The sequence below is a fragment of the Mobula birostris genome, chromosome 12 (genome assembly GCF_030028105.1).
Source record: "Mobula birostris isolate sMobBir1 chromosome 12, sMobBir1.hap1, whole genome shotgun sequence".
Lineage (NCBI taxonomy): Eukaryota > Metazoa > Chordata > Chondrichthyes > Myliobatiformes > Myliobatidae > Mobula > Mobula birostris.
The window spans coordinates 86,368,508-86,393,789 of NC_092381.1; the positions used below are offsets into that span (position 1 = coordinate 86,368,508).

At 40.3% G+C, this 25,282-nt stretch overlaps 1 protein-coding gene across 2 annotated transcripts in view; it reads left to right on the forward strand.

Annotated features, from left to right (window-relative positions):
- Positions 1-1,236: 1,236 nt before the first annotated feature.
- The window catches only part of tsen15 (TSEN15 tRNA splicing endonuclease subunit), a 56,802-nt gene continuing 32,756 nt past the window's right edge, over positions 1,237-25,282 (forward strand). For both annotated transcript variants that reach the window (XM_072274290.1, XM_072274291.1), the window contains exons 1-3: positions 1,237-1,343; positions 2,605-2,686; positions 13,152-13,287. In XM_072274290.1, the coding sequence (XP_072130391.1) occupies positions 1,254-1,343; positions 2,605-2,686; positions 13,152-13,287 (308 nt within the window). In that variant the 5' untranslated portion in view covers positions 1,237-1,253. The remainder of the gene's footprint in view (positions 1,344-2,604; positions 2,687-13,151; positions 13,288-25,282) is intronic.

A 25,282-nucleotide genomic window follows, 5' to 3' on the forward strand; every position in this document is an offset into this window, starting at 1 on the left:
TTCAGCCTATTTAAATCTACTATTGTGCTTGAATGATAACACTTCCTTGAATAGCAGGCCACATCTGGTGAACTATACCAGATGAATTTCGTGGATCTCTGTGAAGAGTAAGAAGTATATGCATGCTCTGATATTAAGTAGTAGCATTGAACCATTGAATTGTGTTGAAGCAATTACATAGCCTCATTTTGCAATTATCTTTAATAAAATTGATTCAATTGCAAATCTCAGCATGTCACATCACTTACAACACCTATAAAAATAGGTCACTCAGGTAAGAAAGTAATTATAATAATTACTCGCATTAAAATTAATTATAATAATTCAATGATGAGTGGTGCTCCCAGTTTACAGCTGAAGGGAAAAGCCGGACATTTGTACCTCTGTGATCCCTACAAAGGTCTGTAAATGTGGACAGGAAATCCACATTTCAAATCTCTTACTAGCTCTTTTTTCAGTTAGTCCCAACGAAGGGTCTCGGCCAGAAACGTCGACTGTACCTCTTCCAAGAGATGCTGCCTGGCCTGCTGCGTTCACCAGCAACTTCTATGTGTGTTGCTTGAAATTGCAGCATCTGCAGATTTCCTCGTGTTCGCGCAACTAAAATAATCTCAGTCTTACATAGATCAAAATTATGCTTCCGAGCAAAAACAGTTTTCTTTAGACCAAATCTTTTCACAAAAATTAGAAAATAAATCCCAGAAATGAACGAAGACTAATAAAAAAAATAAATATTTCAAGGTCTAATTTTAGTGTCAGCAGGAGTGTGTCGTGATTTGAAAATGTAATGTCACTACATTAAACAGTACTTCAAACGATTGTGAAATATTTGAGCACTTTCAGGTTAAATATAAGAACAATGTTAACATTTGGGTGCAATTATGAATGTGAATGAGCATGTGTATCTTTCTATGCAAAGTAGATATTTATTATGTACGTGTGGAAAGTCTATCACTCACCAACAACCATTTTTAATTACTCCACAGAATGGGAAAGGGAAGTCTTTCATCAAAATGAATCTATCATTTATTTTCCCAGAATAGAGAATAGACATAGTAAAAAATCCCAACGGAAGGAACTGACTACAGTAGGAAAGCAAGCAGAAGAACGCGTAGATGTGTTTGCCCGGGCCGTGAGCGGGTGCCGTAACGAGCTCTGGAGACGTAGCTGGAGGCGGAACTATCGGATTAACAGTGGGCTCGTCGGGCAACATTGAGGTTACACTGGCGGAGTGAAGCTGTGTTGCACCACAGATGGAGCCAGCGGCGGCAAGTGGGGAGGAGAGTGACGCGTCGGGGGAAGGGGAGCTGAGACCGCCCGGTGGGCTTCTGCGTCATCCAAAGGTAGCACTGTGGTCCGAGGGAGGGCCTGAACTCAAATGCCGATTTATTCCCGCCTCACCGCACCTCCCACCGCTCCCCCGCCCCCTCCCCCTTTCCCTTCCCCCTCTCCCCCGGTTACACCAACACACCCACACCAATCCTCTCCTATAAACACAAGAGATTCTGCAGATGCTGGAAATCTTGAGCACTCAAATGCTAGAGGAACTCAGCATGTCAGGCAGCATCTATGGAGGAGAATAAATAATCACCGTTTTGGGCCTGCCCTTCATCAGGACTGGAAAAAGAAGTGGGGGGGGGGAGAAGTTGGAATAAGTAGGTGGGGGAGGGGAAGAAGTTGACAGGTGACAATCCCATAAATCATTATCCTTTTTCTGTCAACACCTCTTCCCTCCACACCTTCATATCATATGTCAAGGTGCATGTTGAACTTCTATCCACCAATGCCCAGCCGTCTATGGGAAAATAAACCCTGGTCTTGTGGATTTCCACAATCAGATTGGCATGAGCTAGTGCTGGGTGATATTGCATTGGTTACCTTGCTACTTTGTCACTGCACGGAACCAGTATTTGCTGGAAAAGATCAGCACCTTGAGGTTGGCATACTGTTGTCCTTGTGCATCCTCCATCCACTACTCCCTCCACCATGAGCATAAGGACACCAAACCTGAGGCTAGAAGGGATCTGGGTGCTATAGTTTCATATTAAATATTTGTTAGTATTTTAAGGAATTTTTGTTTTTTCTTTTAAAAACTTGTTCAAATTTTAATAGTTTTTTAAATTATTTAATGGCTTGTAAATATTTTGAGTGTTTAATATGTTCTCCAGCTTCAATAGGAAGCAAAGCTCAGTCCCCAGCTATTTTTTCTCCTGTTATTGGATGGATGCAGAGTCTCAGCATTGAACTGCTCAAGGTCTGATTATCACGGCCCTCATCACCCTTGAAGGGTTGAAGGCTCTTCCAACCTTCTAATCTAGGATAGTTATAAGTCTGCCAGCAGGCCAAATGCAAAGTGATCTTGTCCAGTAGTGACATGGTGTTCCAACTTCTGTATTCAATGCCTCAGCTGATGAAAGCAAACATGCTATGTGCTTTCTTCATTACTCTATCTGTGTTGCCACTTTCAAGGATAATGTGTTTGTACCCCCAAGGTTCCCCATTTTTGTATTTGCCTTCTCTTTTGTTCTACAAAAATATATTTTGAAGACATTATATAAGATGGATTGAAGTGTTGCAATTTTTAATTCATGGTTTTATTTTCAGTATGCAGAGATGATGGCATTAGATATTGGGCAGAGTACTCAAGTGTATGCTGCATTTCTGGTTTTCCTTGACCTTTTGGAAGGTAAGAACGTATCCAGATCATCTTCAAAAATAGCAAAAATTATTTTGCTTGGGATCTAACTGGTGCTGAAACATAGAAAACCCAGACCGTTGAAGTTGCCCCTTGATAATTGTCCTCTTAAACAGGCCAACTGTTCTTTTGAAGTGATAGATGTTCTTCAGGTTACACAAGTTATTTCCAAGAACTGCCTGTGACCGAAAGTTTCTGTAAGTCAAAAATGCCATCAGACAAGATTGTAAAAGTTGCACTGGTAAGTTACTTAGCTATGGATTTGTACAGATCATAGCTAATTATAGATCTTACTTAGAAATAGTGAATTAGTAAAGATCTTCAATACTCATTCAAAGCATAGTGGACTGCTGGATTTGCAGAACACAGAATACTGAACCAGAGAGATTCAACCTGAATTCTATTGTCTGTATTCTCTCTACTGTGGTCTTTGAATCCTCCTGATTTTCTTTTGAGCACTGCTGGTCTCCAACAGGCTTGCTTTATTAATGTAAACATGTAGCACTAAGCACTCATCTACAAATGGAGAATGCTGAGTTCTTATGTAGAGGCATGAAAAGAAAGTTCAGAGCAATGTTGCCCACTGAAGAGGTGAGAAAGATTGTGAGGCAAAACGAGACAACTGAGAAACTAGTTGTAAGGTGCTAAATGAATTTAATCTAATCCAGGTAGAAAAAAGAATCACAAAGATGAGAAAATCTGCAGATACTAGCAAAATACTGGAGGAACTCAGTAGGCCAGGCTGCATCTGTGGAAAAGAGAAAACAGTTGATGTTTCGAGCCACTGACTCTTCATCAGGATTGGGAAAAAGAGAGAAGTTAGAGGGCAGGAAGAAGTACAAGGTGACAGGTGAAACTGAGAGAGGGAGAGTGGTGGAGTAGCTGATAGGTGAAAAAGATAGGCTGGAGAAGGGGGAATCTGATAGGGGAGCGGGTAGAAGACCATGGAAGAAAGGGAAGGAAGAGGAGCACCAGTGGGAGGTAATGGCAGGTAAGGAGGTAGGTGAGAGAGAGAAACTGGAATGGGAATGGTGGGGGGGGGCTGGGATTGATTTCTCAAGTGCCTTCAATATCATTCAGTGCAGATTGGCACTTCATTGTATCCTTGATAATGGACCACAGTTTGTCAGGGGTATTGGACCACAGCGGCTTCAGAACTGTGTCAGACATGGTTAAAAGCAGCACTAGGGTCCCACAGGGGATTGTATTGGCTCCCTTTCTGTTTACCTTGTATACTTTAGTCTTCAGGTACAACACTGAGTCATATCATCTGCAGAAAATTTCTGATGACTCAGCAATAGTTGGGTGTATAAAGGGAGGATGGGAGGATGAATACAGGGCCCTGGTGAAGGATTTTGACAAATGTTGCAGATGATTTAGCTTGCATCTGAACATCAGTAAGGCAAAGCAGATGATAATGGGCTTTAGGAAGAGTAAGCCTGCATTGCACCCAATTACTATTGTTGGTGAGGACCTACAACTGCCTAAGGGTGCACCTGGATGACAGACTTGAGTGGTGCACCAATACAGAAGCTATGTACAAGAAGGCCCAGAGTCACCTCCACTTTCTGAGGAGACTGAGGTCCTTTGGTGTATGCAGGCCTCTCCTTCACATGTTCTACCAGTCTGTTGTCGCCAGTACGATCTATGAAACAATGGCATCAATAGGAGTGATGCCAACAGGCTCAATCAACTGATTAGAAAGGCTGGCTCTGTTACAGGAGTCAAGCTGGGCACATTGGAGGCTGTGATAGAACAAAGGACCCTAAGGAAAACCCTGGCAATTCTGAACAATGTTTCTTATCCTCTGCATGCCACCTTGGTTGAACAGAGGACAACTGCGCTGCTTCAAAGAGTGCTATATGAGGTCATTCTTACCCTTGGCCATTAGGCTCTATGATGAGTCAACCTATAGCCAGGGAAATGATAACCCCCTTCTGTTAGACTGTTTGAGTAAACTTATTTTTTATTCTTTATTACTTCTCCTCTAATATTCCACATACTCATGACCCTCTGAGTGAAAAAGTTTCACCTCTTGTTCCCCTTAAACTTTTTACCTTTCACCCTTAACCCATGACCTCTGGTGTACTCCTACGTGGCCTCAGCGAAAAAAGCCAGCTTTTGAATACCTCTATCAAATCTCCTCATCTTCTATATTCTAAGGAATACAGTCATAGCCTATTTAATCTTTCCTTATAACTCAGGTCCTCCAGACCTGACAACATCCTTGTAAATTTTCTGTGTACTCTTTCAACCATATTTGCGTCTTTCCTGTCGATAGGTGACCAAAACTGCACACAGACATTTCAGAGTGTAGCCCAAGAAAATGTTGCAGGAAGAAGGCCACATTTACCCCAGTGAATATAACTGTGAATTGAAGTTTTGTTCAGGTGGAGTGAAGAATGAATCCTGCAATTAAATAGAAATCAATAGATGAAGTCTGCCATAGTGGCGAATACTGCTCCATTTGCATAACTAACTATAGTATTCTACTTTTTTGTTGGTTGTTACTGCTAACTTTTGAAAAAATTTTCTTGTTCTAATCTGACATGTTACATTTGAGGACAGCATTCATTCAGGTGCATATCATGTCACCGAAAGCCTTCCATCTAATCACAGACTTCCAGTGCATTCCTTTGGTTTGGATTTGAACTAATAATGAATCTATTTTCACCCACCATAATATTTGAGGAATGATACAGGTATTTAATAAAGCCACAGCAACTTCTCTCAAAGGCAGAATCTGGCAGGCTGGGTTCCAAGACACCAGAAATGATAGAAACATAGCAAACCTACAGCACAATAAGGCCCTTCAGCCCACAAAGCTGTGCCGAGCATGCCCTTACTTTAGAAATTACCTAGGGCTACCCATGGCCCTCTATTTTTCTGAGCTCCATGTACCTATCCAGGAGTCTCTGAAACGACCCTATTGTATCCGCTTTTACCATTGTCGCCAGGAGCCCATTCCACACACTCATCACTCTCTGCGTAAAAAAAACTTACGCCTGACATCTCCTCTGTACCTACTACCAAGCACCTTAAAACTGTGCTCTCTCATGCTAGCCATTTCAGCCCTGGGAAAAAGCCTCTGACTATCCACCCGATCAATGCCTCTCATCATCTTGTATACCTCTATCAGGTCACCTCTCATCCTCTGTCGCTCCAACGAGAAAAGGCTGAGTTCACTCAACCTATTCTCATAAGGCATGTTCCCCAATCCAGGCAACATCTTTGTAAATCTCCTCTGCACCCTTCCTATGGTTTCCACATCCTTCCTGTAGTAAGGCGACCAGAACTGAGCACAGTACTCCAAGTGGAGTCCGATCAGGGGCCTATATAGCTGCAACGTTAGCTCTCGGCTCCTAAACTCAATCCATGATTGATGCAGGCCAATGCACCCTATGCCTTCTTAACCACAGTGTCAACCCGCGCAGGAACTTTGAATGTCTAATGGACTCAGACTCCAAGATCCCTCTGATCTTCCACACTGCCAAGAGTCTTAGCATTAATATTATATTCTGCCATCATATTTGACTTACCAAAATGAACTACCTCAAACTTATCTGGGTTGAATTCCATCTGCCACTTCTCAGCCCAAGTTGGCATCCTATCAATGTCCCGCTGTAACCTCTGACAGCCCTCCACACTGTCCACAACACCCTCAACCTTTGTGTCATCAGCAAATTTATTAACCCATCCCTCCACTTCCTCATCCCGGTCATTTATAAAAATCATGAAGAGTAGGAACCCAGAATAGATCCCTGAGGCCCACCACTGGTCACCAATCTCCATGCAGAATATGACCCATCTGCAAGTACTCTTTGTGTCTGTGGGCAAGCCAGTTCTGGATCCACAAAGCAATGTCCCCTTGGATCCCATGCCTCCTTACTATCTCAATAAGCCTTGCATGGGGTACCTTATCAAATGCCTTGCTGAAATCCATATACGCAACATCTACTGCTCTACCTTCATCAACGTGTTTAGTCACATCCTCAAATTATTCAATCGGGCTCGTTAGGCCCATGACAAAACCATGCTGACTATTCCTAATCATATTATGCCTCTCCAAATGTTCATAAATCCTGCCTCTCAGTATCTTCTCCATCAACTTATCAACCATCGAAGTAAGACTCACTGGTCTATAATTTTCTGGGCTACCTCTACTCCCTTTCTTGGATAAGGGAATAACATTCACAACCCTCGAGTCCTCTGGAACCTCTCCCGTCCCATTGATGATGCAAAGGTCATCGCCAGAGGCTCAGCAATCTGCTCCCACAGTAGCCTGGGGTACCTCTCGTCCGGTCCCGGTGACTTATCCAACTTGATGCTTTCCAAAAGCTCCAGCACATCCTCTTTCTTAATATCTACATGCTCAAGCTTTTCAGTCTGCTGTAAGTTATCCCTACTATCACCAAGATCCTTTTCCGTAGTGAATACTGAAGCAAAGTATTTATTAAGTACCTCTGCGATCTCCTCCGGTTCCATACACACTTTTCCACTGTCACACTTGATTGGTCCTATTCTCTCATGTCTTATCCTCTTGCTCTTCACATACCTGTAGAATGCCTTGGGGTTTTCCTTAATCCTGTCCGCCAAGACCTTCTTATGGCCCCTTCTGGCTCTCCTAATTTCATTTTTAAGCTCCTTACTGCTAGCCTTATAATCTTCTAGATCTCTTGTCTAGATTTATAATAGCCTTTGTACACCACAGTTTCTGTACCCTACCATCCTTTCCCTGTCTCATTGGAATGTACCTATGCAGAACTCCACACAATTATCCCCTGAACATTTGCCACATTTCTTCTGTACATTTCCCTGAAACATCTGTTTTCAATTTATGCTTCCAAGTTTCTGCCTGACAGCCTCATATTTCCCCTTAGTCCAATTAAACACTTTCCTAACTTGTTTGTTCCTATCCCTCTCCAAAGCTATGGTAAAGGAGATAGAATTGTGATCACCATCTCCAAAATGCTCTCCCACTGACAGACCTGACACCTGACCAGATCAAGTACAGCCTCTCCTCTTGTAGGCTTATCTACATGTTGTGTCAAGAAACCTTCCTGAACACACTTAACAAACTCCACCCCATCTAAACCCTTCGCTCTAGGGATATTGATATTTGGGAAGTTAAAATCTCCCGCCACAACAACCCTGTTACTATTGCACCTTTCCAGAATCTGTCTCCCTATCTGCTCCTCGATGTCCCTGTTACTATTGGGTGGTCTATAAAAAAAACACCCAGTAGAGTTATTGACCCCGTCCTGTTTCTAACTTCCACCCACAGACAATCCCTCCATGACTTCCTCCTTTTCTGCAGCCGTGACACTATCTTTGATCAACAGTGCCACGCCCCCACCTCCTTTGTCTCCCTCCCTATCCTTTCTGAAACATCTAAAGCCTGGCACTCTAAGTAGCCATTCCTGCTCCTGAGCCATCTAAGTCTCTGTAATGGCCACAACATCATAGCTGCAAGTACTGATCCACGCTCTAAGCTCATCTGCTTTGTTCATGATGCTTCTTGCATTAAAATAGACACTTCTCAAACCATCAGTCTGAGCGCGTCCCTTCTCTATCACCTGCCTATCCTCCCTCTTGCACTGTCTCCAAATTTTCTCTATTTGTGAGCCAACCACCCTCTCCTCCGTCTCTTCAGTTTAGTTTCCACCCCCCGGCAATCCTAGTTTAAACTCTCCGCAATAACCTTTGCAAACCTGCCCGCCAGGATATTGGTCCCCCTGGGATTCAAGTGCAACCCGTCCTTTTTGTACAGGTCACACCTGCACCCAAAGTGATCCCAATGATCCAGAAATCTGAATCCCTGCCCTCTGCTGCAATCCCTCAGCCACACATTTATCCTCCACCTCATTCTATTCCTATGCTCACTATCACATGGCACAGGCAGTAATCCCGAGATTACTAGCTTTGTGGTCCTGCCTCTCAACTTCCTTCCTCACTCCCTGATAGAGGAATGTGGCAGTTTTTTAAGTGTGTCTTCAAGAAAAAGAGGAATAAAGATTTGGAGAGCTTTTGTTGTCATAACCTTAAACATAAAAATGGCTACTTGAACAACAATAGAAAAGATACTTTAAAAATGTATCATAAAGGGAATCCTTTGGTAGGAGAGGGACTTGGAGTGATTAAGTGGTTTTGTGTCTGCTATTTCCCTCTCCTGCCTCCTTTATCCATCCCTCCTTCTCTGCTGGGGGATACCATGTCCATGTCCAACCGCTAAGGTATGATTACTAACTGCAAAAGCAGGAAAGAACTGGGATGACTTTTTAAACTGCCAGTGGGAGGCTGGTGAGGTTAAACAATGAAACATTAATTGCACTTACACTGACAATGCAGAATATAATACAAGTTATTTCATAATTGTTATCTTGTGGATACAAGATACTTAATAGATATTTGAAATGAAATTAATTACATTTTTAAGCTTCCTGAGTTGAAAGGTCGCTTTTTAATGCTCAGGTGTTATATTGTGAATAAATAAGTGGTTAAGGTAAGTACAGTAACACCAAGGGATAAAACTGAAGCAATCCTGTGACAGTGGGACGTGATTTGGTTGTGTACTTACTTTCTATGCTATGTTTACAGATGTAAACTGTTCTCTTAAAACACATTTAGTGATCTGTGTGAAAGCTCTACTCAGTGTTTTCCTATCAATGCAGTGACGCATTTCAAAAGCTGCACTGAGCCATGACTCTGCTTTTACCATTGCTGGTACAAAATGTATAATGCATATTTCAAAATCTAAGCAGAAGAATGCTTGAAGCAATCAAGTTGAAAGAATCCAAGAGTTTTGAAAAATTCAAAGCCTGATCTATACAACCAATGTATTTTATTGTTTGCTAAAAGACAATAGAATATTAAAGTTTGAGTAACGAACTGTAAGTGCTAGAAATTAAAAACAAAAAAAATGCTAATGCTGTTAGTAAACTATGCAGCATTAATAGAGAGAGAAACAGTGAATACTGATTCTCTACAATCATGGCAAGGAATGTTATTTTTCCAAGGAATGCACTGATGTGCTGTGTGTGTTTATAAATCTCCATGGAGGAAAATCGTTATTGACTGCAAAGAAAATTTCCATGGTATGTTCCAGGTCAAGGAAACTGTTAACTTGAAATGGACAGTATGAAAGGATGTAAAAGTACAGAATGAAGCTGAATACCTTGCCATGTGAAAATAAAACATTGAAGTCCTCAGTTGGTTGGAGTTGACTCTGGAAGTTGAGTCCCAGCTGTCTACATGATATGCAAGCCAGGGCAGGACAATATGGAGAGCAAGCTGTTGCCCATGTGGCAGGCTACTCCACTCTGCGCAGTGGATGAATACAAACGGCAGAGGTGAATGCAGTTTGGCACCAGTGGTGCCGCAGTAGTTGCCAGTCAGCATTGAACTCAAAATAGGACTGCCTAAAGGACTCCAACCCCGGGATTTTTCTCGGAGTTTACTCCTGAAGCCTTCCCCGTGAATGGGTATAGCTGCAAGGCAGCAGAGGTTTGAGAGCAGTGTTTTCCTTCTCCAAGATGAGTTGCTAACCACGGTTGACATGCCCCATCTGCCCGAAGTGACTGGTTTTTAAAGTGCCAGTAACCTGCCTTTGCCTCTTCTGTCAATAGAAACAGTTCCACCAGGCTTAGTAGCTTAACCAGACGTGAAGGCCAAGAGTTTGACTTGATTGTCAAAGGGAACATGAGACGCACGCCATTGAAAGCACTTACTAGGTAGTGGGAGCCTATAACCCTCAGCTATAACAATCTTAAGGTGAAAAGAAAAAAAACTGGTTACTTGAAATTGTTGATATTAATATTACATTGTGCTGGATGGAAGATAAGGTGCCTTTGCTTGAGCTTTGGGCATCATTGAGAAAATCTAGGAAACTAGGGGTAGGTCAGGGACAGAGTGGAATGGCTCAGAGTCACCCTTACATCAGGGTCATCTTCATTTTTGATCTTTGCTCTTTTGTCCCACTCAAAGTATACTCGTTTCCTCACTTTTTCAGTTGTGAAGGAACATTGTCTAAAACAAAATACTGACATTGTTTTTGCACCACCAAAATTGCAATACATTTCACATTATATGCCAGTGATAATAATTCTGATTCTCCATGGAGACTAATCTTCCAGCCTTTTTAGTTTAAGTTTGGATTTGCAGTATATCCAGCTGTTTGCTCCACTTCCCCTTGATGGACCATTATCATTGCTAACATTTCAGAGATCAACATTGTGCAGAAATATACCTTAATTGGGTACATAGTACCTGAGGTGAAGGTGCCATTCTGTAGCTTGTGGTTCACCATTTTACTTTTCAAAACATTGATGCTGCCATCTTCATTTTGCAGATATCTACCGTCACCTCATCTTCCTGCCACCTTAACAGGGATAGAGTTTCGCTTGTCCTCACCTACCACCCCATGAGCCTCTATATCCAACACCATCATTCTCCGCAACTTTCACCATCTTCAACAGGGTCCTACCACCAAACACATCTTTACCTTCCCCGCACCCCCCCCCCCACCCCAACTCACTGCTTTCCGCAGGGATCACTTCTTTCATGATTCCCTTGACCGTTCATCTTGGCCCACTAATCTTCCCTCCAGGCACTTATCCTTGCAAGCAGAAGAAGGGCTACACCTGCCCATTCAGTTCCTTCCTCACTTCCATTCAGAGCCCCAAACAGTCCTTTTAGGTGAGGCAAAATTTCACTGCAAATCTGTTGGGGTCACTTATTGTATCTGGTGCTCCAGATGTGGCCTCTATGTTGGTGAGACTTGATATAAATTGGGAGACCACTTTGCTAAGCACCTGCACTCCATCTGCCAAAAGCGAAATTTCCGGTGGCCAACCATTTTAATTCCTATCCCCATTTCCATTCTGACATGTCAGTCCATGGCCGCCTCTTCTGCTACGATATGGCCACTCTCAGGGTGGAGGAGCAACACCTCATATTCCACCTAAGTAGCATTCAACCTGATGGCATGAACATTAATTTTCCCTTCCAGTAATTTTTTCCCACTTTTTTGTTTTCTTTTCACCTCTTCCCCTCCCCCCCCGCTATTCCCCACTCCTCATCTGTCTATCACCTCTGGTGCTCCTCCTCTTTCCATTTCCCCCATGGTCCATGCTCCCGTTCTATCAGATTCCTTCTTCTCCAGCCCCTTTCCCTTTTCCACCTATCACCTCCCAGCTTTTTACTTCATCCCTCCCATCTAGCTTCACCTATCAGCTTCCAGCTGGTCTTCCTTCCCCTCCCCCACCTTTTTATTCTGACAGTCTTCCAAGTTCAAGGCACATTTATTATTAAAGTATTCAACCTTGAGATTTGTCTTCATGCAGGCAGCCACTAAATAAAAATATAATAGAACCCTTTTAAAGAAAAACCGTACACAGCAAGACTATCAAACACACTGTGTGTGTGGGGGGGGGGGGGGGGGTGCGGAGAGGAGATGGAACATATTGTGCAAACAATAAAAAGTAAACAAATAACATTAACTGCAGTGTCCCCGAAAGTGAGTCCTTAGCTGTGGAGCACTTTCAGCGTTGAAGCGAGTGATGCCCTTCAAGTACAAGTCTGACTCCTGAGCACTGCGCTCGCCAGTAGCAGCGAGAAGAGTCCAGTCAAACACAGGCAGATAGCACCCAACACCTATTCATTTTCAGCCGTCAGCTCTTGTCCTCGATGAGCAAGATTAAAATCGATGCTATAACTGGTGTGAGGTAGTGGAGCCAGCCACTGGTTTATGTTCCGCCATTGGGAATCGATGCATCATACCCCCACAGCAATGGCTGTAGCTGCATTCTCTGCTCTCATCCCTGCCAAATGCCCCAGGAGATTGCAGAAGCACCAGATCGTTTAGTCAGCTCAAAAATACATCCTTAAGAGGGAATCGATCGCAATCGATGGCAGTTCAGAAGAAGAGTATCTTGGTTTTGTGAGCTCTCTGCAGGATGTCGCCGCTGGTCGCTAGTGCCATCTTGCTGGGAGCTCCTTCCTTTCCTGTCCTGATGAAGAGTCCCAGCCTGAAACATCAATTGTTTATTCATTTTCAGATGCTGCCTGATCTGAGTTCCTCTAGCATTTTCTGTGTGTGCAATGAATACTATTTACATCACATGAAGAGTCACTTGTCAGTGGTTCTAAGACAGGAATTCTTAAGCCCACTATTGTACCTCTCTTTCTTAAGCACACAGCCTCAACCACCAAGATGGTCAATGGCATGACCCCCCCCCACCCGCTAGTGAAATTATGTAAATAGTTGTTTTCCAATCATATAATTGAGGTAAAGCGTTTAAGCAGAATGATGGAAAATGTAATTAACAGCTGACTTTATTACTTGCACCATAGACAAAAATAGAAAATTAATGTATTTATATTTTTGATGTTTTAATTTGGAGGGTGGGCATTTCTTGTTTTTGTTTGTTGGTTAACTCTTATTTTTTTTTATTTGAAGCCAGGAATTGGAGGGATGTGACTTACAAGGGATCGAAAGAGCTTCAATTGGTTTATCTACAGGGTTGTCCTGGAGAACAGGAAAATGAGAAAGTGGTAGTACCATTGCCTGTTCATATGTCACTGAGTCATGAGAGGTAAGATTTTGTTATTAGCCAAGGAGAATTACTGAATCTGATGGTGGTGGGGGAAATAAGAAACATTCCAAAGTACCTTGCATTTGGATATCTGTATATTACAGTAATGTTTGAGACTACAGGTCCACAATCCCTTATCCGAAATTCTGAAATCCGAAAAGCTCCAAAAACTGAGGTTTTTTTCGTGGAGTGTGGAGTGTGAGGTAACAAGGCTTGTTTGCCGCGCCAACAGCTGACGTCACTCAGGTGTGATGTGGCAGTTCTAGCAGAGGCCGCCAGACGTCAATTGAGGCTCAGCGCTTGTACTGGTTACACGTGCATTTGCTGTTCGCTGATATTTTGTGTTCACTGTTGACTTTGTGTTTAATTTCACTGTGAAAATGTCAAAAAGAGCTGCAGATACCCCTATGGGTAACAATGAGAAAAAGAGAAGGAAGCATCTATCATCATCAGTAACACAGACCCAGAATAACACTTGATCGTGGTGTGTCTGTGTGGCATCTTACTGAAGAATATGGTGTTGGAACTACCACTGTATATGATTTAAAGAAACAAAGACAAGTTACTGAAGTTTTATAGTGACAGTGATGACCATAAACTAATGAAAAATAGGAAAGCACTGCAAAGGGCAAAAAATGGAGGGTTTTTTTTATGTTTTATTGAATGTTTTTGTTGGAAATAAAATGTACTAGTGTATTTATGGTCTGTAATTATCCCACTATTTCATTTATCAGTATATTACTCTATAAATAAACTTTAATAGTATTTGTAGTCTTTACTTATTCCACTTAACTATACATTTTGTGTTCACTGTTGACTTTGTGTTTAATTTCACTGTGAAAATGTCAAAAAGAGCACGGATCGGGAAAACCCGGAAGTTCTCTCTCCAGCACTCGTTTGAGCATGTACACACTTTTTTTCTTGTCATTATTCCCTAAACAATACAGTATAACAACTACTTACATAGCATTTACATTGTAATAGGTATTATAAGTAATCTAGAGATGATTTAAAGTATATGGGAGGATGTGCGTAGGTCCGGAGCTCCCCCGGGTCCTAAAGTCCACCCGCACTGAGACAGGTTAATTATCAATTTTCTGAAATCTGAAAAATTTTGAATTCCGAAATGCAACTGGCCCCAAGGATTTTGGATAAGGGATTGCGGACCTGTAATAGTTTACTGATAGAGAAACAAAACTTGCAGGGTAAGATGCAAACAGACATCATCTGTGAATAGAGAAAAAAGTAATGTTTTATTGGATCTGAAAGGAATCCCTCTACACCTGACTTTGTATTACAACAGTTGTGTCTTTGGCATTACAAGGCTTTCTAATCTTTGCAATTGAACAGCATTTTTTTTAGGTTTTCCTTGTTGGCATTTGAATGCATCAATGTGGCTTTTTATTGTTTCTCTGTTTTCAGCTTCAATGCACAAACAAGTTCTTTAGAGTCATAGAATCACAAAGGAATGCAGCATGGCAGCAGACCCTTCAGCTAACCTAAGTCCATGCCAACTATCAACAACCCATTTTTTTTCATTGTCCTCACTTTTTCATCATCTCCCCCCAGATTCTAACCCTAACCTACACTCTTGTGGGCAATTTATGGTGGCCGAGTAACTTACAAACCTGCTCATCTCTGGGTCACGGGAAGAAACCCAAGTGGTGACAAGCAAAACATGCAAACTTCACAGCCAGCACCTGAGGTCTGGATCAAACCTGAGTCCCCTGTACTGTGAGTCAGTGGGGTTACTAACTGCACCACTCTAAAGTGGTCAATCCATATGAAAGTTTTCTCCCTGTTTTCTGGGGAGAGTGGACCAGCTGTTGAAGCAGTTATGGAGGAAAAAATAAGAAGCTTTAATAAATTGGTGCTGATTCACCATGTTTACATGTGGTATCTTGAAATCAATACAACCTTATTTGCCAAAGGGTTTGTAGTTCCTAGAGTGATGGCAATTGAATGAGCAGGACTATTAATCTGCCTTGGGTGTGAGCAGGATTAGGATTCAAGCGTTCTGACTTCATTAAACATGGAGAACATTACAATAAAAACATTTGACGCAAGGTGAACCCTATTGGTTCTGGTGCACCTAAGCAAAGCTTGCTCAGCTGGTCAGAACCAGATAGCTGACTGGGGAGAAGTTAAATTAATCCTGTTATATTCCATGGTGTGCATGATTTGTTTTCCGTAGTGAGGAAATTAACTTGACCGAGGTAACTACGTTGCGATTATGAAATAACATGCAATTTGTCGCTGATGTCACCTTTTAGGACCTTTCAGTGGACTTTCAGGTTCAACTGCATATGGGAAATGCACGCGCCATTGCAATCTAACCCTTGTGGAAGCGGGTGTGGATTTTATTCTGTCTGATTTTATTCCCTTAACATTGCACCAGCTTTCATGGTTTTCCCATCAATGAGCATTATTGACATCTTTATTACAGTATTACACTTGAATGGTATAGGAGTTGTGATGTTGGATCCCACCCACTGACTATACTGTGATTCAATTAGCTAATGAGAGCAGATGCACTTCTGAATGCAAGACATGGGTGGGAGAGAGGTTGCTTATTAGCAACATGCTCTATAAATCCTTTGTCATTTCTAAATCGTATTAATTATTATTGAAAATTGACAACAAAGAAAAATACATTAAAATAATCCAGTCAATATATCAATATGTATAATAAGAGTCAAACTATTAACCAAGCTAAACAGTATATCAATAATAATAATTTAAAAAAAACAATATGTTAAAGCTTTTTTTTTGAAAAAAGGAAGAAGGAAAAAAGAACCCCTAATAGCTAAAACAAAAAAAAAGCTAACAAACAAAAAAAAAAACGAGGAAAAAAAAAACCATTTGGAGCACAAACCCAGAGCTATACGCCAGACAAGCTTCTATAAAAAAAAAAGACATCAATTCGCCAACCAAATCCATTTTCCGAAGAATCGACAGAATCGACATATCTTCTGTATAACATTTAACAGTCTCCGAGTGTTAGAAATAGAATAACGGACTTTTATAAAACCTGTTTGGTCCTGAGGAATAATTTTAGCTAGTATATTCTCCAACCGATTAGCCATTATTTTTGAAAGAATTTTGGCATCTACATTTAATAATGAGATAGGTCTATATGAAGCACAATCCATCGGGTCTTTATCTTTCTTAAGAATTAAAGAAATAGAAGCTTCATAAAATGTAGAAAGTAACTCTCCTGACAAAAAAGAATCTTTAAACATTTCCAACATATAAGGAGTAAGCAAATTTTCAAATTTTTTATAAAATCATACAGAAAAACCATCTAGTCCAGGAACTTTACCAGATTGCATTGAAAAAATAGCTTTCTGAATTTCTCTTTTAGTAAAAGGAGTATCAAGAATTTGTTGATCTTCAACAGATATTCTAGGAAAATCAATCTTTTGTAAAAAGACATTCATTTTAGAAGGATCAGCTGGAAACTGAGATTTATAGAAGTCACTGTAATAATCCTGAAAAATTTTATTAATATCTTCATAGTTACAAACTAAACTACCATCTCCCTTACGAATTTTAAAAATTTGTCTTTTAGCTGTAACTGCTTTTAGTTGGGATGCTAATAGCTTATTACATTTATCTCCAAACACATAAAATTGACTTTATAATTTAAGCAAATTTCTTTCAATAGTATAAGTTAATAATAAATTATATTGTGATGGAAGTTCAACTCTTTACTTAAATAAATCAATATTAGGAGAAGCTGCGTAAGTGTTATCCAAGTCTTTAATTTGTTTTAAAATCCTATCTAACTCTATTTTTGTCTGTTTCTTAAGCTTAGCCAAATAGGAGATTATCTGACCTCGCAAATACACTTTAAATATATCCCATATAATCAATTTCGACATATCTTCTGTATTATTAAAAAGAAAAAAAATCTTTTATTTGAATCTCTATAAATTTGACGTAGTCCAAACTTTGTAATAATTTTTCTGGAAAACGCCAAGGCAAGTTTACATTACTAACATCATTCAATTCAAAAGTTAAGCTTAAAGGTGCATGATCCGAGACAGCAATAGCATCATATTCACATTTCTGGACTTCGGACAAAAATCGGAAATCAGCTATAACATAATCAATTTGCAAGTATTTTTTTATGGACATGTGAATAAAAAGAATAATCTCTATCATTAGGATGTAGATTTATCCAGATTTCTATCAAACCATAATCAATTAAAAAGGAATTAATAAGTGATGTTGAACAGCTTGGAAACTGCTGATTGGTTGAACTCTTGTCAATCAAAGGGTTTAAACAACAGTTGAAGTCACCTCCCATCGACAGCATATATTCATTTAAGTCCGGTAATAAACCAAATACATTTTTAAAAAATGAAGGATCATCTACATTAGGTCCATATAGATTAATCAAGACAATTTTTCTATTACAAATTGTTCCTTTAATCATTAAAAATCTACCATTGATATCTGAGATGATATCTTCTTGGATAAATAAAATATTAGCTTTAATAAAAATAGATACTCCCTTTGTTTTATTTTGATAAATAGCATGATATTGAAGGCCCTTCCATGTTTTAAAAAATCTATTTTGATCGCCCATTCTGATATACGTTTCTTGAACAAAAGTTATATCGGGCTGGAATCAGTTAATAATTTTAAAAATGTTCTTTCGCTTAATAGGGTGATTCCAGCCACGTACGTTCCAACTAATAACGTTTATCTGTTTAATAACCGTAGAATATTGTTTTAAACACGAAAATACACGCATACTATCGTGGGCTAATCAAAGATGGCGGTGATGAGTATAACCATATGGAATTCACGCATGCTCCAGAGCTCCATAATGGGAAAAAAACCTGAAAGAGAAATTCTGTAATAAACCCCAAAATGCAAAAAAAAATCCCAAATCCTCCCCCCATCCCAAAAGGTAGAAATCCAGCAAAAAGGAAGGGAAAAGCCGGAATGCCTCCCCAAAGAAAAGAGAAAAGCAGAACTCAGCGTGCGGCTCAATATAAATAGTGATTTAAAAGTTTTTCTCCCAATTCCCCCCCTCCCCTTTACAAAGAAATCAGATGACCCTAAGATAAGAAAGCTCAGCAGAGAAGCAGAAAAAAGATGTTTATATTAATCATTGAAAATAAACTGGGAATGCAAAAACAGTCTCCAGAGGCGTCAAAACAACGCTATTAAACCTCAACAATACATTCTCAAACAAGAAAAAGACACCATTATTCCTTTAGCTTAAATGATTTGGTCTTTAACTTTAAAGCGAAGAAGGTTGACCAAAATAGGTCGAGATTTACCTGAGGTCTGAGAATTCAATGTGAAAAGTCTATGAGCTCTTTCAATATTGGGAGGTTGAGGTAGAATATCCGGAAACAAAGATTGAAACAAATTGGCAAAATGGTCCAATAAATTCCCACTCTCAGAACCTTCCTTAAGTCCGATAATTCATATATTATTCCGACGAGACTTCGCCTCTAAATCGACAATTTTACGTTGAGCCTGTTTCAAGCGGGTTGAAATATCCACAATCTGATGTTTCGATTCTTTAAACTCTGTATTCAAGGAAATAATATTTTCCTCAATAGTCTGAAAACTCTGTTGGAATGACCTCAACTCAGAAGTGTTATTGTCTATTTTGTTGTCGAGAGCCATCAACGCACGTTCCAAACGCTCAGCCCAGACAGGCATATCTTCCGAATTTTCTTTCAAAGTTTTTCCCTTTCCATTGCTGGATTCAAAAGGTGACTTTCCACTTCTTAAAGGATATGACATAATGACAACTATTTCCCTCTACGATCTGAGAAATAAAAGTTAAAAATTTAAGGTTTAAACTGGGGAAAAGGAGGAATTAAAGGCAGCCACAAAATTTATGTATTACTCCATCGAGCCGCAGGCGGAAGTCCCATGCTCTATAAATCCATTGGTACTTGAGGCAAGCACAGCTTGCTATGTAAAATATTTGTTTAGATATCAAAAAATATAAGATTCTTACTTTTAGTGATGGACTAACAGCACAGAAACAGACCCTTTGGCCCCAAATTGTACAATTTGTATATATTTTTTTACAGACCACTTATACTTAAGATTTTCTTAGAGCTCATGGTTTTGTGAATTTTGAACTTTAAAATATAAAGCTAATCACTTTGAAAAAGAGTTGTGGAGTTTTCACGTATTTTTTTAAGCTACGGCCATTTATTTGCTTTATTTTTAGGTACTTGCTGGAATCTGGATACCATCTTAATGTTACTATTACAACACTGAGAAACATCACCTGGCAGGCTTCACCAAAGTGAAGTGAAATTTTGCTTCTTGACTCCTTTATCTCAATACATGACATTCTATTTTGGTTACTGTATTTTATTAACTCATGAGATGGAGACATTCCTGACAAGGCATTCCATTCCTATGGGTGCCTTGTTAGACAACTTGAGAGGCAGTGAGATCACCATGTCAGATTTTCTTACCTGAAGAATATCAAATGGACTTTTATGACAAACTATGCAAATATTCCATTTTCATATATTTCAATGGTGTGCTACAAACTTTTCATACATGATTTCTTGTCAATTACACTATCAAATGTTTCATATGGTACACATAGCATATTTTGTTGGGATTAACTAGTCAGCGAGAATTCAGATCCATTTTTATCATAGTACACTACATCACACTTATGTCCTATAAGTTGAAATGTAAACAGCTCTTTCTCATTTGTGACTTTATCTGCTAGATCTGCCCTAATTGAAGGAATTTGCGAGGTCCAGAATTGATCAGGAAATAATGTTGTAGAGGATGTACTTATTTTGATTAGGTAGCTTTTCCAGTTTTGTTTTAATACTTCCTTCAGTTTTAAACAAAATATTTTGATTGTGTTTCAAATCTAAGAGAATTGCTTTGACTCTATTGCCAAAATGCTGTTCAAGCTTCGCTCAAATCATAGAACACAGTCACTTCAGCCATGATATTTTGCTGTTCTTTTAACTTATTCCAAGATCAGTGTAACTCTTCCTTCCTACATAGCTTTCCTTTTTATTTTCTTTGTGCCTATCTAAGAGTGTCTTAAATCTCCCTAATTTACACACCTCTACTACCACCTTGGAAGTGTGTTTCTTCCACCTACAACTGTGTTTTTTTAAAAAAAACAACTGCCTTTGACACCTCTGTACTTTCCTCCAGTCACCTTAAAAGCTTGTCTTCTCATACTAGCCATTAGCTCCCTGGGAAAAGGCACTAGCTATCCACACTTTGCCTCTCATCACCTTGTATTCCTCTATCAGGTCACCTCTCATCCTCCTTCACTCCAAAGAGAATAGCCATAGAATGCCCAACCTTTCCTCATAAAACGTGTTCTCTAATCCAGGCAACATCTTGTTAAATCTCCGCTGCACCCTAAGTAAGCACCATATCCTTCCCATAATGAGATGACCAGAAATGAACACAATATACCAAGTGTAGTCCAACCAGAGTTTTATAGAGTTACAACATTACTTCATGCCTCTTGAATTCAATCCCCTGACTAATGAAGGGCAACACACCATAGGCCTTCTTGACCATCCTATCAACTTGCATGTTAACTTTGAGGAATCTCTGAATATGAACCCTAAGATCCCTCTGTTCCTCCACAGTGGTAAGAATCCTGCCATTAACCTTGTACTCTGCCTTAAGGTTTGCCCTTCCAAAGTGTATCACTTCAAACTTTTCTGGATTGAGCTCCATCTGCCACTTCTCAGCCTATCTCCGCATCCTTTCGCTGTCCTATTTTAACCTACGACAGCCTTCTACACTATCCACAGCACCACCAACAACCTTTGTCATTGCGAAATTACTAAACCACCCTTCCACTTCCTCATCTAAGTCATTAATAAAAACCGCAAAGAGCAGGGATCCCAGGACAGACCCCTGCAGAACACCACTAGTCATAGATCGTCTGCTATTATATACTCCCTTCTCTGGGCAAGCCAATTTTAATAGAATAGAATAGAATATCTTTCTTGTCATTGTTGTGCAGCAATGAAACACAGTTTAGCAGCTCAACGTTTTGCAGCATGACAAAGAATATATACATAAAATAAACTCTAAAACCTCAGGAATGCAGTCCAAAATTAATAATAAATGGATTGGGGGGTAGGACTATTACACACCTGCCATTCCTGGAAGTGTGATGCATTTAGCTGCCGCCGTCTTAGGAGGGGGGCAGGAGAAGGGAAGGGGGTGTAATACATTTCACTGCTTGTGGGTAGAAGCTGTTAAGGAGTCTCTTTGTTTTCGTCCTTAATGCTCTGTATCTCTTCCCAGAAGGTAGAGGGAGAAACAGGTGATGTCCAGGATGAGTGGGATCCTTTGAAATACAAGTAGCCTTCTTTTGAAGTCTGCCAGTATAAATGTCTCTGAGGGAGGGTAATGTTGTGCCAATAACACGCTCTGCTACCCTCACCACCCGCTGCAAGTCCTTTCTGTTCTGTTCTGTGCAGCTGGCAAACCACACTGCACAGCAATACGTCAGGAGGCTCTCTATAGTTGTCCGATAGAAGTTGATCAGCAGGTGATGAGGGAGGAGAGCGTGCTTTAGCTTCCTTAGGAAGTAGAGCCTCTGTTGGGCCTTCCGCACCTGATAAGAGATGTGGGCAGTCCAGGTGAGGTCAGCCGAGATGTGGACGCCGAGGAACTTGAAACTCTTCTACTCTGTCCACCTCTTTCCCGTATATGTGCAGAGCAGAGTGCTCGACACGCTTTGATTTCCTGAAGTCTACTATCAGCTCCTTGGTTTTTGTGATGTTCAAGTCCAGGTTATTATGACAACACTATTCTGTCAAATGCTGTACCTCCTCCCTATAGGCTGTCTCATCACAGTCTGATATGATACCTATTAGGGTGGTATCGTCAACAAATTTGACAATGGTGTTGGTGGAGTGAATGGTAGAGCAGTCATGGGTGAAAAGAGAATAGAGGATGGGGCTGAGAACACACCCCTGTGTTGTTAAATCCACACAACCAAGTTTTCATCGATCTCACACCTCCTGACTTTCTGATCCTACCGTGGGGAACCTTGTTGAACACATTACTAATATTCATATACATGGAATTCACCAGTCTACCGTCATCAATTCGGTTTGTCACTTTCTCAAAAATGTTGGTCAGACTCTTGAGGTATGACCTGCCCATCACAGTTATGCTGACTATCCCTAATTAGATTATATCCCCCAAAACCTTTTCAGTCCTATCTCTTAGAATTCTCTCCAATAGTTTTCCCACCATTGATGTAAGAGTCTCTGGTCTATAATTACTAGGATTATCCCTATTACCTTTCTTGATCAAATTTATAACATCTGCCATCCTTCGATCTTCTGACATTACTCCTGTGGCCAGTGAAAACGCCAAGTTCATCAAATACACAGCGCTTCCTTTAGTAACCTAAGGGCTTTATCTATTTTAATGTTTTTCAGAAGTTCCACCACATCATCTTTTTTAACCTTGACACGTTCCAGCAGATTAGCCTGTTCAAATATTATCTCTGCTTCATCAAGGTCTTTCTGACTGGTGAATACTGAAGCAAAGTATTCATTGAGGACCTCCCCTACCTCTGACTTCATGCCCTTTCCTCTGTTACCTGTTATTGGCTCTACCCTCACTCTAGTAAATCCTCCTGTTTTGATGTATGTGTAGGACACCTTGGGGTTTTCCTTAATCCTACTCAACAAGACTTTCTCAGTCCTTTTCTCGTGCCCTTGTGTTCATTCTTAAGCTCTTTCCTGGCTACCTTATAACTCTCAAGAGCCATGTCTGATCTTTCCTTCCTAAACTATGCTTCCTTTGCTTCCTGAAGTATGCTTCCTTCTTCCTTTTGACTAAATATTCCATCTAACTTGTCAACCACAGTCCTTTACCCTACCATCCTTTCCCTGCCTCATGGAACAGACCTATTCAGAACCCCACACAAGGGATCCCTAAACAGCCTCCACATTTCCCTGAGAACATCTGCTCCTAATTTACCCTCCTAAGTTCCTGCCTAATAGTATCATAATTAGCCCTCTCCCAATTAAATACTTCCCTGTACTGTCCTCTCCTATCCTTGTCTAAGTCTAAAGATCATTGAATTGTGGTCAGTGCCTCTGAAGTGCTTGCTTACCAAGAGATCTGTCACCTAAACCAAGTTCATTGCCTTGTACGAGATCTAGTATGGCATCTCCTCGTCAGCCTATTCATGTATTGTGTCAGGAATCTTTCCTAGACACACCCCTAATAAATTCTGTCCTCAGAACCTCTTGCACTAAGGAGGTGCCAATCAATATTAGGGAAGTTGAAATCACCCATGACCACAACCCTGTCATTTTTGAACCTTTCCAAAAATTACCTACCAATGAAGTTCCTAATAACTGACTGAAAACTTCACAGGGAATATTTACCTGTTGTCATACTTCCTAATAGACTAAGGCAGAGGTTTACTGCTTGTTCTCGGAAAGAAAGGTTGTTCCTTTCCATGCCTTGTGTATTGGGCGGCAAACCCTGCTGTTCCTTTAGCATCTTTTGTCTGTTTTTTACAAGGCTGAGTTGCTGGCTCAATACTCAACCCAGCATAGATGGAAAGCATGCAAGGAGCTGGCTGGATTCGAACCCGGCACCACTTGCCTTGAAATCCAGTGCGGATGCCACTACACCCCTGGCCAACTTGTGCTCAGTGTCCTGATGAAGGATCTCAGCCTGAAACATTGAGTGTTTACTCTTTTCCATAGATGCTGCCTGGCCTGTTGAGTTCCCCCAGCATTTTATGTGTGTTGCTTTGGATTTCCAGCATCTGCAGATTTTCTCGTGTTTGTGTGCTCAATGCTGTTGTACATCAGCTAGAATAATCTGCAGCAGATTTTCCCTTTTTCACCAAATATATTTCTACATAATATTTCCTTTTTTTTAATCTCATTTTCTTATTCACTCCCCTTCTTTCATGCTTTCTTTTGTCTGTTTTGTGCATTGTGTCTTCCTGAAAAGGGGATCCCATTTGTAAAACTATGAAAGAGGTGACTACAAAGTTCCCAGTCTCTTTGGAAACCTTGAGTGTGTAAGTTTATTATTTGTATATTACCAGTGCATCATAATCTCTTTTCTCTCTGGTAATGACAAGGAGAGAGATGGAGAGGCACGTAGAATTCATTTGGATATGTACGTTATTTAGTAAGGCTGAATTTTGTATAATAGGGTTGGTTCATAGAATGCTGTGTAATTTCTTTGTGTTCAAAATGTGTTCACTTTAATGAGGACATTTCCACTAATCAGCAATTATTTTCAAACCATCAAACTAATGAGGCAGCAGGGGTGTTTGTGCTGTTATTTCAGGTCAGTGTTCAATGCAATCTCTTAACTAACTAGACATTTTCTCTTTTTTTTCTTCAAGAAATCAGCAGGTTATTTACACTGGATACATGCCTAAATTTAGTAATAATCACAAATATATGTTTGAAACAGCCAAATTGATTTTGTGGTACAACAGATTTTTTTTATTCCACTAGGCTCTTGGTCATGCAACACAAAAAGGACTGTAAGATAGGGCACATTTTTGGACGGTTCTGTAACTTGCACCAAGAAACCGGCAATGTAAACCTGGCACCAAAAAGCTTTCTTTATTTGGGATGGTTTTCCCAGTAAAATAAACAAAATATTTCAGTTTGATGGTATGTGAACCTGCATCTTGTTTCTTCTAACCCCTCTTTCCCTTATGAGTATTTCAGACTCAACTTTCGCTTCAGTGTTCTCTTATGAACAAACTTATAGATATTTAGTTGGCTTTAATGATTGATTTGGCTACTTGGATGATTTTGGACTATAAATAAAATATGATTTGCTAATATCTTGTGGAATTGCATGTGGGTAATTATTTTAATGAATAAAGTGTGGTCAAGCAAATTAGAAAAGAGTGGTATAACCCAATGTTGTGGTGAGGAAGATGGGTAGAGGAATTGGTGATGGTAGGGGCAGAGAGAGCAGCAGAGGAATGCTGGAGAAG